This window comes from Ovis aries, chromosome 3, assembly GCF_016772045.2.
Source record: "Ovis aries strain OAR_USU_Benz2616 breed Rambouillet chromosome 3, ARS-UI_Ramb_v3.0, whole genome shotgun sequence".
NCBI lineage: Eukaryota > Metazoa > Chordata > Mammalia > Artiodactyla > Bovidae > Ovis > Ovis aries.
The window spans coordinates 192,182,034-192,199,069 of NC_056056.1; the positions used below are offsets into that span (position 1 = coordinate 192,182,034).

Genomic DNA, 17,036 nt, shown 5'->3' on the forward strand with positions numbered 1-17,036 from the left:
ACCATATATTGGCACTCATTTTTGTCAGTAAAACAACACTTACTGGTAATAACACATTTCATAAATTTTAAGTTGTATTAGCATGATAAAATATACCCATGGTACTCAGCATTAAAACATCAAAATGTTTGTTGCTGTTACATGTTAAACTCAGTCATGCTTGTATGCAAAATATTTTCCAATCTTCATCAGACCAAAGAGTATATTACGAAAGAGAAATGAGAAATTCCAAATATGCTGTGTTTTCTGTTTGCTGCTGTCGAGGTCATCAAGTCTGGGTCATTTTGGTTAATTCCTATTCCTTTAGATTAAGACAGGAAAAGGAGTATGAAGGAAGAAAAAAAGCAGAATCAGTGCTTTTGTTGATTATACAAATTCTCAAAAACCCCAAAATATTGAAATTTTTACCCATTACCGGAATATATCTCTTTCATATTTTATAATGATAACCCTGGAAAACTTAGTGCCAGAGATCTACATTTTGCTTCTTCTTATTTTCTTTGCCTAAATTCAAGTATCTCAGGAAGCAGTTTAATCTGCTGAAGCCATTCTGCAAAACTGGATAAAGCGTAGAGGACTGATTGAAGCTCCTAAAGGTTCCAGTGTCACTCCTGGTTGTGTTTCATCCCGAGTCTCCCTGATTGAAATGTACTTATCAATGGATCTCTTTGGATAAATTAGATGTTGGGAGAAAATTCAGGAAAATGAACATATTATCTTTTTCACCTTATATATGTAACTGTAGACTTCCTAAGAAACCATTGTAATGTAACTATTCATTTGTTCTTTTCCCACCATTTTTGTACATCTTTTGAGAAGCAGACTAACATTGCTGCATTAGCACATTTCATGCATTTATTAGCACATAATTTCAAAGAAAAGCCAAACACAATACAGGAGATATCTGTATTGTATTTTAACCTCAAATATCTATTTAGTAGTGTTTTTATTTATATAGCCTCAGAGGGAGTAAAAGGACATGAGTAGGCTATGTTCTGACAGTCTCCAGGTAACAGAGATACTTCTTTACCCATAGTCACCCATTCCGCTGAATAGATTGGTGTCTCACAATTTTGTGAGCTTTTTGACGTAATATTTCTACACTACCAGCATGCCTGTTGACCTAACCCAACTATCTTCTTTGCAGTTTGCATCGAATATTTTTCTTGTGATGGTTTCTTGTGTGGTCTTGAAAGTGAACAGTGTACAGTCCTTTGAAAGAAAGGAAAAATATATTAGAAATGAATTTAAAAATACAAATATATTTGGTACCACAAGGCTTATCACAAAAAAACTTCATAAACAAGCATCTGACTCAAGAACTGGAAGTACCGTTATCAGATATGCTTTTAATTTTCAGACATTTTAATAGACTGTAAAACAATAATGCAAGGAAGGGATTGCCAAAAGTTTTAACACTAATGTGAAGCAATGTTCCCTGTTTTTAGGAAGTGCTGGAGTCTCAGAATCAAGAATTTATAGAGAATCCAGGGGGCGTGGTAGCAATGAACCCCACATAAAACGTCCAATGAATGCCTTCATGGTGTGGGCTAAAGATGAACGAAGGAAAATCCTTCAAGCCTTTCCTGACATGCACAACTCCAACATCAGCAAGATACTGGGTAAGAAGAGTATTAAGGGTTCAGTGATGTGTGAAATACAGGTACAATTTTGTTCTCAGCATTTGCTGAAAGAGATTGGGTTTGGAAGCTAAACAGCTCATGTTTTCTACATATCTAAAAAAGAAGTACCCTTATTGAGCCTTTTCTTCTGACTATGAAGCATTCCACATTCATCAAGAAATAATGCCCCAATTCTGTGTGTTTCTATACTGTTAAGTCGCTTCAGTCATGTTCAACTCTGTGAGACCCCATAGATGGCAGCCTACCAGGCTCCTCCGTCCCTGGGATTCTCCAGGCAAGAACACTGGAGTGGGTTGCCATTGCCTTCTCCAATGCATGAAAGTGAAAAGTGAAAGTGAAGTCACTCAGTGGTGTCCGACTCTTCGCAAGCCCGTGGACTGCAGCCCACCAGGCTCCTCCATCCATGGGATTTTCCAGGCAAGAGTACTGGAGTGGGGTGCCATCGCCTTCTATACTAGTTGTTGCAATATTTTCTCTTCTCTAAAAATCTAAAAAATATTTGTACTAAGACTAAGGGAAAGGGTTCTTTTCATACAAGACTCTCAGTATTGGTATTGGTATTATTTTGCTTTGTAAACACCATAGAATTCATCATGTCACTGGGGCAGGAGTGAAGAAGGAAATGATATCTGCTCTAATACTATAATTGAGAATCAGTTTAGGCTGTCAGCACACAATTTGTTGGGTGTGCATTATTTAGTTTTTACTTTTGGTAACCTTACATGTATTTTCAGTATCATTTAAAAAGGGACTTTTCCTGCTATTGCAACTTTTACCTTAACAGATGACAAAATACATACATAGACACTGAAGCACACAACAAAACTGGGTGAGAGGAAAGAGTGCCTATTAGATACCAGTTTAAGTCTCAGAAAGAAGGATGGGAAGATTCCATTTCTTTGGTGTAGTTCTCTTGACATCATCATCATCATCTTCACCACCTTTATCTTCAAGAGCATAGTGTGTAGGTTCTGGACAAGCTAAGCAAATTTTTATTATTCTTTGAATTCTAAGAGCTAAATAATAAAAACTAGAAGAGGAACACTGTATCAGCACATTTTGTCTTTGACAAATAAGTAGCAAAATTTGTCAAAGTTATTAAAGCATTGTTAAAATCCATATGCACTTGGAATTACATGCAGCTCATGCAGTGTGCCTTTTGATTCTTTACATTTAGGAATCGATCATCTGAAAGTAGTTACTAAACATGTGATGTGTTTTTATGATCCCATATTTTCCAACAATGGTAATAGATGCTTCCCAGTCCACAGTGTACATTTGTAATGAAGCAAAAAGAAACAAAAATCATTTACTGCTTAAACCTGTGACTCAGTTTTTATCAAAATGATTTTGAGATCTTTAGATGAAGCTTATCTCAAAATATATGAACATGTGAAGCTTTTTGTGTACATAAACATGAATATATTTATGCATAAATATGTATCAATCTATAATAAAAAAACTGGAACTGAACAAAAGGAAATGGACATGTTTCTGCACCTCTATCTCTCATCTATTTTTCTTTTTATGACTATATATTCTACCTTCCATATGAATTTTTTCATTAAAAAAATACCATATCTGTTTCATTTGGAAAAACTCTATAAAACAATAAAGTACTTTATGTAAGCTTATATTTTAATGTAAGCTTATATTTTATGTAAGCTCATATTTTAATACATCAGTTATAATCACATTAGAAATTCCCAAATTTCAAAAAAAAAAAAAACCTAAAAACTAAGACTATTTAACCTGTGTGTATATCATTCAATTTATGTGCCTGAATACTAAAAAAATAATAATGACTGATTAAAACCTTACTGCAGATATAACAGGAATGTCATTCTGGATGACATAAAATAATTTAGGAAATAGAGCAAAAGCCTTCATGGGAAAGAGATGTCTGGCTAAAAGAATTCCTTTCTGATTTGAAGGAGAAAATACTAGAATGACTATATGATCATATGACTATATGATAGTGACTATATGATATGACTATATGGCTGCATGAAAGAGAATGCTGCCTAATTTAATTAAGATTTTTCAGTGAAATCGTGCTAATTAAATATATAGCAGAAAAAAATCCACTAAGGTCTTGGGCTTCAATATTTAGTCATAGCTTCAAACAAATAAATGATCTTCAAATACCCACAAGATCATTCTGAATGGCTCATTTCATATAAAAGTACAAAGAAAGCTTGATGTTTTCCTTTTTACTGATTGTTTTGGATAACAGCCTCCGACAGCATGCCGCTAATTCATTCTGCTTAAAACAGGCGCTTGAGCTGGGTTGACATTTTACGTAGTCTCTGGGGATCCTAGTTGACATTTTAAAGGGCTTCTAAGCATTTTATAATACCCTAAAATCTGGTTTTAATAAGCCATTCTGCTGAAATTGTTAACATAAGGAATCACCTTTTACTGTTTGGCACTAGATCAGGAATGGGGGACATCTTTTTCTGATTAGATATACAGTAGTGGAGGAAAATGTGCAAATTCATTACAGACCCCGTGGAGATGACACTGTTGCTCAGCCCAAACCCTTCATTTTTATTGTATTGCCGGGTTTAGAAAGGGAAAGAGCACTTTTAAGATTGGTTTTTTTTTTTTCATTTTGAACGTCAGAAATTTTTGATTGAATCTTCCTATATGTCATCAGGAGGAATACCTAAATGTACTTGATTCTTTTTTCATTGTCAAACGCTAGTCTTTTGAAAACAACAGGTGACTTACTTCTTGTACATGGTCAGAGTGAGGAACCAGCCACACCCAAATCAAGGAGATGTTTTCATCTTTGGAAGGTATCCAAAACGCTATCCTCCCATTTTCATCTGCTGTGTTTAGGGGGTTGCATTACTGTTACAAACAATGGTGGTTGTACCTGCAAAGCCACTGAAACCAAAACCAAACTTGTCATTTGATTAACTTCATTCAGAAGCTATTCTTAAAAAATGGAAACTGCATTTGCCACCAAACTGAACCACTGTACTGATGAATCATAAAATAGAGTAGTTAGCTTAAGCATTAACTGGGTCAAAATGGTCCTTTAATTCTTAATTTTGAAAAGACATGTAATAGTGAGATGGCCCTATTTTTTTAAACATAGTTTAGAATTCAATGACACTTCCAGAGAATTTATATTATCTAATGTCAAATATTTTGATTCCAGTTCATACAGAGTTAGAAACCAACTTACTTGAGAATTTATGCATCTTTTACTTTTTCCTGGGCATGTTAGCCAGAACAATGTTAAGTTCCTCTACTCCTTATTCCCACTGCAAAATCTTGACCATTTCATTCTTCCTCCCTAGGCTATTCTTCTCTTTCTATCCCTATAGGAGTCATTTTTGCAGCAGTGCCTTCCTGACCTATAGAATCCTGATCCCATCTCCTTATGATATGTTCTCATAGCTTCCTGTACTTTCCACAATTGTAACTGAAATTATACATTTGGCAATGACATATTTAATCTGTTTCTCCTTAGCTGGAATATAAGCTCGAAGAAAATAGGTATCATAATGACTCATCACAGCATATAGTTAATATAGCATCATGCATATAGTAGGAAATCTTAAAATAGCTCTTACCTTCCAAGGCATATTACTATGAGGCATAAACATTCCCTTTCCTTAGAGAAAATTTCTTTTTTGATCTAACAGAACATTTAAACTTAGGGAAGAATCTTTGGCAATTCCTATCCTAACTGAGAATGCTAGTTCTTTTGTTCTACTGGTGATATTTTAAGTCAACTATTCCTTGAGCCACTGTTCGATTTATCTTGTTATTCAGTAAGTTATTCTGGTAAGTTCACTTTTCCACACCCTGTTCTGAGGTTCAAAATTCTGGTATACATACTTACAAGACAATCCAAAAGAAGAATTGATCCAGTTCAATAGTATTATAGCTTTATTTGTGTTTATATTTGCCCTAAGAGCAGCATGATTTCCAAGCGCCTTTAGGAAATAATGTTAGATAATAAAGAGTGTGAGCATGTACCTACAAATGATATGACCTGAGCAGCTGACTAAATGTTGGACACTGCATTTAAACACAAACTTGAGAAAGGAATCGAAAAATAAACTCTGGTATTTGAACTGTAACCTGAATTCCTGTTATAAATACAATGAAATCATATTGGCTCTCTAGGTTGGAAAAAATTTGTTTATAAATCTTTGTAATATTTACATGGATATACCCACCCAGGCAACATCTGTTCCAACAGGAAACAATTCCAAGGGAAGAGAAGGCCCTTTCTCTTCATTTCTTTAATAAACGTAACAGCCCAACAGTTAGAACTGGACATGGAAAAACAGACTAGATCCAGATAGGAAAAGGAGTACATCAAGGCTGTATATTGTCACCCTGCCTATTTAAGTTATATGCAGAGTACATCATGAGAAACACTGGGCTGGAAGAAACACAAGCTGGAATCAAGATTGCCGGGAGAAATATCAATCACCTCAGATATGCAGATGACACCACCCTTATGGCAGAAAATGAAGAGGAACTAAAGAGCCTTTTGATGAAAGTGAAAGAGGAGAGTGAAAAAGTTGGCTTAAAGCTCAACATTCAGAAAACGAAGATCATGGCATCTGGTCCCATGACTTCATGGGAAATAGATGGGGAAACAGTAGAAACAGTGTCAGACTTTATTTTTCAGGGCTCCAAAATCACTGCAGATGGTGATTGCAGCCATGATATTAAAAGACACTTACTCCTTGGAAGGAAAGTTATGACCAATCTAGACAGCATAGTCAAAAGCAGAGACATTATTTTGCCAATAAAATTCCATCTAGTCAAGGCTGTGGTTTTTCCAGTAGTCATGTATGGATGTGAGCGTTGTACTGTGAAGAGAGCTGAGCTCCAAAGAACTGATGCTTTGAACTGTGGTGTTGGAGAAGACTCTTGAGAGTCCCTTGGACTGCAAGGAGATCCAACCAGTCCATTCTAAAGGAGATCAGTCCTGGGTGTTCATTGGAAAGACTGATGCTAACGCTGAAACTCCAGTACTTTGGCCACCTCATGCGAAGAGTTGACTCATTGGAAAAACTCTGATGCTGGGAGGGATTGGGGGCAGGAGAAGAAGGGGACGACAGAGGATGAGATGGCTGGAAGGCATCACCGACTAGATGGACATGCGTTTGAGTGAACTCCGGGAGTTGGTGATGGACAGGGAGGCCTGGCATGCTGCGATTCATGGGGTCACAAAGAGTCGGACACGACTGAGAGACTGAACTGAATTGAACAACCCATATTGAGGAATTCTCAACATTTGTAGGAAAGAACAGTTCATTAGTGAGCTATTTGTATTTCAGATGTGTTATGGTTGAATGATGAATTCATTCAAAAGATTTAAGAACTTGCTTAGATTTTAGAACTTTGTAAGGCAGGTAAAGGCAGCAGTACCAGTACATATTAGGCTAATTCCTGTTATTTTTTTTCTTTGTGCATTTGGGTAGAGTTTTGGGCTTCCCTGGTGGCGATAGTGGTAAAGAATCTGCCTACCATGTAGGAGACACAAGAGACACGGGTTAAATCCCAGATCAGGAAGATCCCCTGAAGGTGGGCATGGCAGCCCCAGGTATTCTTGTCTGGAGAATCCCATGGACAGAGAAGCCTGGCAGACCACAGTTCATAGAGTCACAAACAGTTGTACACAACTGAAGGGACTTAGCACACACGCACAAACTGATTACCTGCAGATAAACATCCACAAATAAACATTACTACTGCTGTTTCTGTTACTACTACACATAGCCATACTGATAGAAGCAGAACTTTAAATCACATCTGTATTGTGAATAAGCATAAACCATTTTTAATTAAGCTTCAGACTTCAAAAATAAGTTGTTTTTCGCAATCCTCATTGAATCCAAACCAAAATTAAAAGTGAAAGGGAAAACCAATTTGGACTAACATTACTAATACATACTTTATCACAGGAAGTGACAGTTTTATATATTCTTGAAAATATTTTAAGAGAAAAATATTACTGTAAGTTTTGCTCTCTGGCTTAAAAATATTTGATAGATCCTATGTAGTAGGTAGATATAAGTATGTAAAGACACATGTGGTACCATACTTTTGATTTCTGTCAAACCTGAATCAGTAATCTTCAATTTAATAGTTGTGTGAGCTTTGGTAAGTTACTTCATCCATTTGAACTTCAACTTTTTCATCTTTGGAAATGGGTATAAAGGCTGTCTGCTAGTGAGATTGTGGTAAAAGGTAAAAATGAAAAAACTTCTGTAAAGTTTTTAGCAAGGTATATAATGCACAGTTGTTAACCCATGGCATGTTCACTAATTATTTTCTATAATTAAAATTTTAATAAAATGAATTTTTTAACTGTAATCAAGTTAGCATACTTAAACATTTGGGGGAGAATAAGCAGTACGTGTCATATATGTTAGAAGGACTTCCCAGGTAGCTTAGTGGTAAAGAATCCACCTGCCAATGCAGGAGACTCCAGTTCAATCACTGGGTCAGGAAGAGTCCCTGGAGAAGGAAATGGCAGCCCGCTCCAGTCTTCTTGCCTAGGAAATCCCATGGACAGAGGAGCCTGGTCTTTGTAGCTTGGCTACAGTGTATGAGATCACAAAGGAGTCGGACAGGACTTTGCAGCTAAACAACAACGTGTTAGAAACCTTTGTAGTAAGTAATAAACTCCCACATAAAAATATTCAATAGCTAGACAGTTACCTTCATATTGAAAATACATAATGAGTCTTTGCCTAACTTTTCAGTTCATAGTTGAATTACATCATGGTCTAATGTAGAAATGAGAGATATTACCATTAAATCTACTGTGAGCTTTTAAGTATATAAGGTACAAGTTTGACTAAGTTGTTAATTCAAGGCAAAAAAGATATATATATATTGCTTAATGTCTGTACCTTTGAGTACACAGTTTTCTTGGCACAGACACCAACAGCTCAGTCAAAGCTCACTAATCCTAACCTTTTTATATATTTCTGGGATATGGCCAACGTTTTTACTTTAGGTTTTCATATTCTCAATTATGCTTTGTTAGGATCCTCAGCCACTGTGCAAATGGGAACTTTAACCTTTTTTCCCATAGGATCTCGCTGGAAAGCTATGACAAACCTAGAGAAACAGCCATACTACGAGGAGCAAGCCCGTCTCAGCAAGCAGCACCTGGAGAAGTACCCTGACTACAAGTACAAGCCCAGGCCGAAGCGCACCTGCCTGGTGGATGGCAAAAAGCTGCGCATTGGGGAATACAAGGCAATCATGCGAAACCGGCGGCAGGAAATGCGGCAGTACTTCAATGTTGGGTAAGGAGCTTCCGGTCCGGTTCTTTTCCCATAGGGAACCCTTCCGGTTACTCTTAATGGGTTGGGAAGTGTATTTGTTTAGCTGCAAAGCAGCATTTTGAGAAAGAACCTGGCACAGTGTATTTTGTGTGTCTAAGCTGTTCCCCTTATAATATTGAGGAAGAATGTTTCAAGTGAGTTCACTCCAGGCTCCTAGAACAATGGCTCTGACCAGAGCTTTGTTTAAAGGCTGGTTTGAAAATAAAATGAGAGTAAAGCATTTTGAAGCTTCCTATTAAAAACGTAGAAGTCTTACTGGTTTTCTCTGTTCTTTTTCTTTCTACTTTTCATTACTTCCAAGGCCTCACAGTGTAGATTCCTTAGCAACTAACGACTTAATTGAGATAATATGATATAAAAATGAATTGAAAGAAAGACTTGTTTCTGAATATAGAGGGGTCTCTGGGCTCTCAAGGCACATACCTGGCCTTAGAAAAAAGATCACATAAAGTAAGTATTCTGTTTAGGGCATAACAAGGTTGTGAGTGGACAAGTTTCCTTCTGAATTAAGGAGGCCTCACTCAGTATGGGGACTTCCCTGGTGGCTCAGACGGTAAAGCGTCTGTCTACAATGCAGGAGACCCAGGTTCAATCCCTGGGTCAGGAAGATCGTCTGGAGAAGGAAATGGCAATCCACTCCAGTACTATTGCCTGGAAAATCCCATGGACAGAGGAGCCTGGTAGGCTACAGTCCATGGGGTTGCAAAGAGTTGGACACGACTGAGCGACTTCACTCACTCACGCAGTATGGGGCTTCCCAGCTAGCTCAATGGTAAAGAATCTGCCTGCAATGCAGGAAATGCAAGAGATAGAGGTTCCATCCCTGGTTTGGGAAGATCCCCTGGAGTAGGCAGTGGCAGCCCACTCCAGTATTCTTGCCTGGAAATTTTCATGGACAGAAGAGCCTGGTGGGCTACAATCCATGGGGTTGCAAAAGAATGGGACACAACTGAGCACCCACTCAGTATATCTTACCCTGCTCCCTATGGCAAGGCCAAAAACCACACTGCATTGGCAGAATTTTCTCAAAAAACACAGAAATAAAGTTTTCATATTTGGAACAGTAAGATCCTGTGAGCTCTGAAAATGGCAAGAAGATACTTAAAAAAAAAAAAAAAGAAAGAAAAGCTTTTCAAATATCTCCTGTCCCCTTCATTTCCATGAATTGTCTGCTTGATCAGAACAAATGGTCTGTGATTTATATCTCAGTGCCTGACTCTTCATGTGGAGCTCAAAACCCAGCCCTCCTTGGGGAAAGAGTAAACATGAATGAATGAAAGAAGACATAAATGAATATCATCTGTTAAATCCTTCTTATTGAGACCAATTACAGGATCTGTGGATCCCAGTGTAATATGAAAGTGCAAAGTGAAAGTGAAGTTGCTCAGTCGTGTCCGACTCTTTGTGACCCCGTGGCCCATAGCCTATCAGGCTTCTCGGTCCATGGGATTTTCCAGGCAAGAATACTGGAGTGGGTTACTATTTCCTTCTCCAGGAGATCTTCCCAACCCAGGGATTGAACCTGAGTCTCCCACACTGTAGGCAGAGGCTTTACTGTCTGAGCCACCAGGGAAGTTCCCTAAGTCCTTGTTAAAAAGTTTTTAAGGAATTTCAAGATAGTGACGACAGAACTCTAAACCAAATGTGGGATTTTTGTAAGCCCCGGATACTGTACAGCTGCAGAGGTGGTGCACCCACAAGGCCAGCCCAGCCTTCTACCCCCACTGATGATCTCACCATTTCAGGGATGAAGTGGACCATGTGCTAGTGTTCATTTCTAGTGGGTTCTGGGCAATAAATTTTTATGTTGAGAGCTCAAGTACTTCAGGATTTTTCCATTAAAATTGCATTATCTTTAGGTTTAATCTTTTTAAAATTGTTTCAACATGTTACAGTGAAAGAAAAATTAACTTTGTGTCAAGGACTTGAGTTCTGTTTATTAATCTTTCTGTACCTCAGTTTCTTTTCAGAAATTAAAAAAGTAACAGTCATTTTGAGAATCAAATGGGCAACACGTGAAAGTGCCTTGTAATCTATAAAGCGTTATATTAAAGTAAGGTGCTTGGACCACAGTAGGATACATTTTCAAACGTCAGGCAGTAGGGTGAAAATCAAGACCTTCGACTTGGTCAAGCCAAGCAAATTCATTATAGAATAAGGCCTGCATCCAACCCTCCACTCACTTATTCAGGAATTTTTGGGAATTCCTCTCTAACAGGCAACAAGCACAGATCCCCATCGCAACGGCTGGCGTCGTGTACCCAGGAGCCATCGCCATGGCTGGGATGCCCTCCCCTCACCTGCCCTCGGAGCACTCCAGCGTGTCCAGCAGCCCGGAGCCCGGCATGCCCGTTATCCAGAGCACGTATGGTGTGAAAGGAGAGGAGCCACACATCAAAGAGGAGATCCAGGCTGAGGACATCAACGGAGAAATTTATGATGAGTACGACGAGGAAGAGGATGATCCGGATGTAGATTATGGGAGTGACAGTGAAAACCATATTGCCGGACAAGCCAACTGATAAGGGTCAGAAGATTGTTGTGACCTTAGGACTTAAAGAAGCCCTAGCTGGTTCATCCTTACCAGTGGCCAAGCACATTAACTTTCTCATACACTGACTGTTACTTTAACTGTTAGTCTTAACTAGTTGGGACATCAGCTGACTAATAGACCTCAGCCTCAAAAGGCTTGGAAAGGAAATAAAAATACAACAAGCAGACAACAATATCAACAACAAGAGATTGAAATAAGCTATGGGTAAAATAATGCCAGTAATTCAGCTGCTACATCCAAGCACTGAAGTCTTACCCGTCAACTTTTTTTTTTAATAAACTTTATGGCTGTTTGTTCTACAATGTTCTAGAAATTCTCACTCAGGTACACAGTGCCAACAAGTGGCTTGTGAATGTGTTTTGTTGTTTTGTGCTACAATTTTTAAAAGAAATAAGTTTTGTTTTGTTTTTCGGGGTTTCTGGGTTTTTTCCTTTTCTTTTCTTTCCTTTGGTTTATTTTTTGTTTGTTTGTTTTTGTTTTGTTTTGGTAATGCACCTGACAGGAAAAAAAAAAGAAAGATGACTTTCTCTTTCATTCTCTCCACCTTCTCCATCTCTATACTTTAAAGATGGAAGTCTGTGCATGGGGGGGCGGGGGAAGAGGGAAAAAGAGCCTGTTTTTAACTTCCTTGGTATCCACCACAAAATAAGCAATCATTTTCTTTAGAGGACTTTCCTTATCTGTTGCACACCACACTACATCTTTGAGTAAGTGCCAAATTTGTACTGAAGTGTTAACCCAGTTGATTTTTTTCCCTTTCCTTTTTCCTGTTCCTTCTTAAATTAGGACAGTGTTATATCTTAGACAATCCCTTGAAAAACCTGAAATACCAGCAGCTGGTGAGATTTGACTTTTTTTTCTTTAATGGAAACTGTAGGTGCTGTTCTCAGGTGAAAAGAGAGAGAGAGACATAAGAAATTTAGAGAAAAAAATATTTTCTAATCTTGGATTTTTGTGTGTATGTATGTGTGTGATTATGGTACTAATAGGAATAATGTTGGATCATTGTGAGTTAAACCCACATCTGGGGATGAAATCCCACATCCTTCTAAATGACTGGTCTGGAAGCATCCTTGACCTTGACTTTGCACTTCAAATGACAACTTAACCAATATAGGGCTCAGAAATTATATTTTTAAATTTCTAATATGATTATTATTGGATGGATCAGGTGGCCCTGTATAGTAGAGGGGTGCGTGTGTAACATGGAAGCCGAATTCTCCCAGATGTTCCACTAACATTTGCTACTTAACGATTTCTGTTTTGTTTTTCCTTTTGGTAACTTCGAGCAAAACAGTCGTTTCCTTTGAATATATTTGCCCATTTTCTAGAAATATAGGATTAGCTTATTTCTTCAACATTCCATCCTTTCCTGATCAAGAAATGGAACTGATGATTTCATAAGGTATTCTTAATCCCTCCATGAAATGAGATGGAGGCCATTTGCATTTCAGAATTGTGGGCCAGGTACATTTCATGCCATAAAAAGCAGGATTTATTCAGAAGTCATTGCAACGCTTGCCACTGCTCTACTCTTGCTGTAAGATGTGTCCTCTGAAGTCCAGTTTCTGATTCCAGCAGAGTGTGTGCACAGAGCAACAACTGATGGTGAAAGGACTGCTTAGTTAGACTTTGCTAGCCAAGTGCCAAGGCAGTTGTAGGGCTTGTTCAAATAAATGGGAAATCATCTAAAGTGAATCAGCGCTGCTCATGCTGAAGCATTAGACAGTAAATACTCCAACCAGTAGATTGGATGTGTTATGGTTTTCACTCCAGTCATCATTTTCCTATCCCACCCTCCCCAAACCTGACCCTTAAGTTTGATTTTTACATATAAATAAGAAAAAAATCCCTTTTTATTTTTCTCTCTCTCGAAAGACTTGCTCTGGGGTTTTGCTTGGAGGAGCTAATCATACCCTGCATGTCAGAGACCTTGTTTTGTTTGTTTTTCTGTTTGTTTTTGATGACTGTATTTTCATTTGAACTGCCTCTTTTTGCTAGTGTTGTAATGATGATGATGATGATAAAATAATAATAATAATAATAGTAATAATAATAATAATGGTCAGCTGTTCCCAGATTAGTAAGTTATGTATAATTTATTTCTCCCTTTCTATTTTATTCTCCTCTGATTTGGAAGTGCAGTCAATAAGTTGTTAGATATTTAAAACAAATTTCCATCTCCAACGTGTGTGTGCATATATATATATACATACACATGTGTGTATATGTGTGTATGTATACACACACACACACACACACATATTCACTCACACTGTTTCGTTTCTCCTTCCATAAGTTTTCTCCTTTTTAAAAATTTGGCCCCAACAAACGTCAAGTTCTGGTGTTTTAATACATACAAGTGAATTACTAAGAGGGTCGTGTTCAATCTTAATTAACTTATGCTCTCTTCACTCATTTTATTTAATTGCCACAGTCATCTAGAGCCAATTTTGTTTTTGTTTGTTTTGTTTTGTTTTTAAGCACTCTGGATAAAAAAAAAAATAGACACTTGTTTTTATATCGTTACTATGTACAATGTGAAAACAGATTTTTAAAAATTTGTTGTGTTTGTTAACAAATTCTTTCTGACTCATGTGCGTTCACCTCTCACTTTTGCTGGATACTTATTTCCCACCATGTTAAAAAGATGCTTTGTTTTCATTTCATGACTTTGGGCTACAAGAATACTTTGTTTTAACTCCAGGTAGATGCCTCAGAGGGCATTCATGACAGACACCAGTTCTAACACACTTACCAGTGAATTGACAAAACACTTTTGTTGAGTCTTTTTTTTTTTTATCTTGTTTTATTTGAAGAGGAAAATGAAATTGTTAATGGTGACCTTTAACAGCTGAAATTCAAGAGTTGATTTTAATGTTACATAGTTAGGTTTATGTCAGAGAGATGAAAATGTGCATGGGTTGAAACGAAGAGCAAGTTCATAGCTTTGCATTCTGTTCTCTTGTTTTGATGTCCAATTCACTGAGGGTCACAATTGTTTTGCCTTAACTTTCCCCAAAAGAAAACAACAAAATCATGTTAATGTTTAAAATGCTTTGAAGTCATTTGATAAAAGGTGCTATGAATGGCAAAGTATTGGGTTAGCACATTGCCTTTGGGGCATTTGATTGATTTATAAGTTTTGTAAAAGATCCTAAAACCTGTATTCTTTTTCTCTGCCCCGTAATGACCAAAAAAGACCAGAGAGAGGGAATTCAAGTAAGAGCAAACTCAGATGAACATCAAGTCTCCCTTCTCTTTCATTCCCTACCTACCCGTTCACTTTTCACATACCACCCCCCACCCCAGTCTCTCTCTTTCTCTCTCTCTCTCTCACACACACACACACACACACATGCTCACCCCAGTACTGAGGGATAATCTTGCCAGAATTCTGTTTTTGTTTTTGTTTATGGCTGTTGTAATCAATTTTTCTAAAAATGCTCATATTTTAATATGAATCTAGGAGAGCATCACTGGAGAAAATAGGTTACAGTTATTCATATATAAGATACTAAGAATTTGGCCAGTAACTACAATTGAATAAAATACAAGACTATTCTTCAGTCCACTTATACCTAAATTAGTTAAGTCGATTCTTAACGTTTATTTGGCATCTGCAGTTAAGAGTTAACCACATATAAAATCCCTCCCAAAGAGCGTAATCATTATTGCAACCAAATCCTCTCTATAAGAAACAAATATAAAAGAATTTCTTTGATGAAACCATTTCATAGATTTGATTTTGACATAGGCATTTTACCTTCATTCATTTAAAGAAAATTATCTTTAAATATTTTATGGTCCAACTTCAGATATTTTCTTAATCCAGAAGATGTTATTGTTCCCAGAAGAAATGTCTTATATCACATTGAAAACATCAAAAATCATTACATTTTCATTTGTTCTGATGGGTAAATTATTTGAATTGTAATAAACAACTGTATATTTACAAACAGGTTTATAAAATATTTGTCTATCAAGTTAATAGTAAAATAAAAATTATAGGGTCTGCAAGGAAAAATATGAAGCCCACTTAAAGTGGTTCAGAGATCTCATTCATCTTATAGGGCATAGGTTTTTGTTTAGACAGGCTTTTACAGTATTTAATTTTAATGTTTCCTATAACTATCGGTTTCCCAGGTTGAAGATGTTAGGTTTTCTACTGATTGATTCCTGTCCTCCCCAGTGTTTCTGTCACTGGTTCACTAGAACAGTATTTATACAGCTCCACTGGCTCTAAAGCTCTTAGTCCTTCTAACATTTTGGATTTTATGAGTAAAAATGGGAAAAAGTAGAAAAGAGACAATCAAATGCCTGGAGCTTAAAACAAAGTATGTGCAACCTACCATCTCACTTGAAATTTAATAAAATAAATAATTATGTAAATATAACATAGAGTTATAGATTTATATTTTGTTCATAACACATAGTGTAATATAAGTTGTATATTTTCATGTTTTTGGTTTTATGTTATCATTCATGCCACAATAAAAATAAAACAGGAGTTTATGTACTCTTAAAAAAAAAGATGTGGGTTGCCACCAACCTGTTTTTTTTTTTTTTTTGGTTTGTTTTTTGTTTTTATTTTTTGTTTTTGCATTCTCTTTTTTCAGTATTACTGCCATGCAAGGCACCAATAAAAACAGCAAATGTGTTCTTTACCTATTATACTGTGTTTCTTTTCACAATTCTTGTTATGGTGGTTTAATTATTAGTTTTCTTATGAAAAAAACAAAAGTATGACAGATAATTTTGCTTTCACTATAAATAACCCCTCTTCCAAAACTGACTTTGAACTGAGAATTAAGGGTTTAAATCTTAGAGGTGAACATTCAAGGAAGCCTCTTCATAAGTATCTCTCATCAGAGAGCTTCACTATAATGTCAAAAGTTATCCTTTTGTATATAACTGAGTCTAATAGGCTTGAAAATCCTGCAGCCCAAAGCACCCTAAATATGTTTTTCCTAAGTTTGACACCATCCCTGGGGCAGGCTTTCTATGCTTTAGAATTAAATTTCATTCTATTGTTGATATAGAAATTCTTAATTTCAGATTATGAAATTAATAAGATCTATAAATTCACTTTACGGTGTCTAATTTAGAATAATGGATATTTCTACATTGTTTAACATTCTGACTTTAATTTCTGGATTCTGTTCTATTCAACTTTGTAAGCAAATGTTACAACAAGAAGGCTCATTTTCTTCCAGTGGCCAATTTTGCTGTCTCTTCCACCACAAAATGTTTTTCTGTCTATGTGTAATCATTTGTCATAAGGCTTTTGGTTGGTTGGTTGTTTACTTGGTTGGTTTTTAGATAAGTATCAAGACACTGGGTCAGATAACATCTGGTTCAAATGAATATGAAATAAATATATAAAGAAGATATGTTCTACATTTTGCCCATTGAGTCCCTTCACAGAAGTAGTTTATGATGTCTGCTCCGTGGGCTACCTGCTTTAGAATTAACTGTTTACTAATGTAGATTCTTAGGTCG

General features: G+C 36.7%; 1 protein-coding gene across 13 annotated transcripts in view; it reads left to right on the forward strand.

The window, feature by feature from the left end:
* SOX5 (SRY-box transcription factor 5) overlaps positions 1 to 16,208 on the forward strand; it is a 1,147,842-nt gene extending 1,131,634 nt beyond the window's left edge. For all 13 annotated transcript variants that reach the window (XM_042247392.2, XM_042247394.2, XM_042247393.2 and 10 more), the window contains 3 exons: positions 1,449 to 1,622; positions 8,725 to 8,941; positions 11,199 to 16,208. In XM_042247392.2, coding sequence (XP_042103326.1) covers positions 1,449 to 1,622; positions 8,725 to 8,941; positions 11,199 to 11,502 — 695 coding nt within the window. In that variant the 3' untranslated portion in view covers positions 11,503 to 16,208. The remainder of the gene's footprint in view (positions 1 to 1,448; positions 1,623 to 8,724; positions 8,942 to 11,198) is intronic.
* The last annotated feature ends 828 nt before the right edge of the window (positions 16,209 to 17,036 follow it).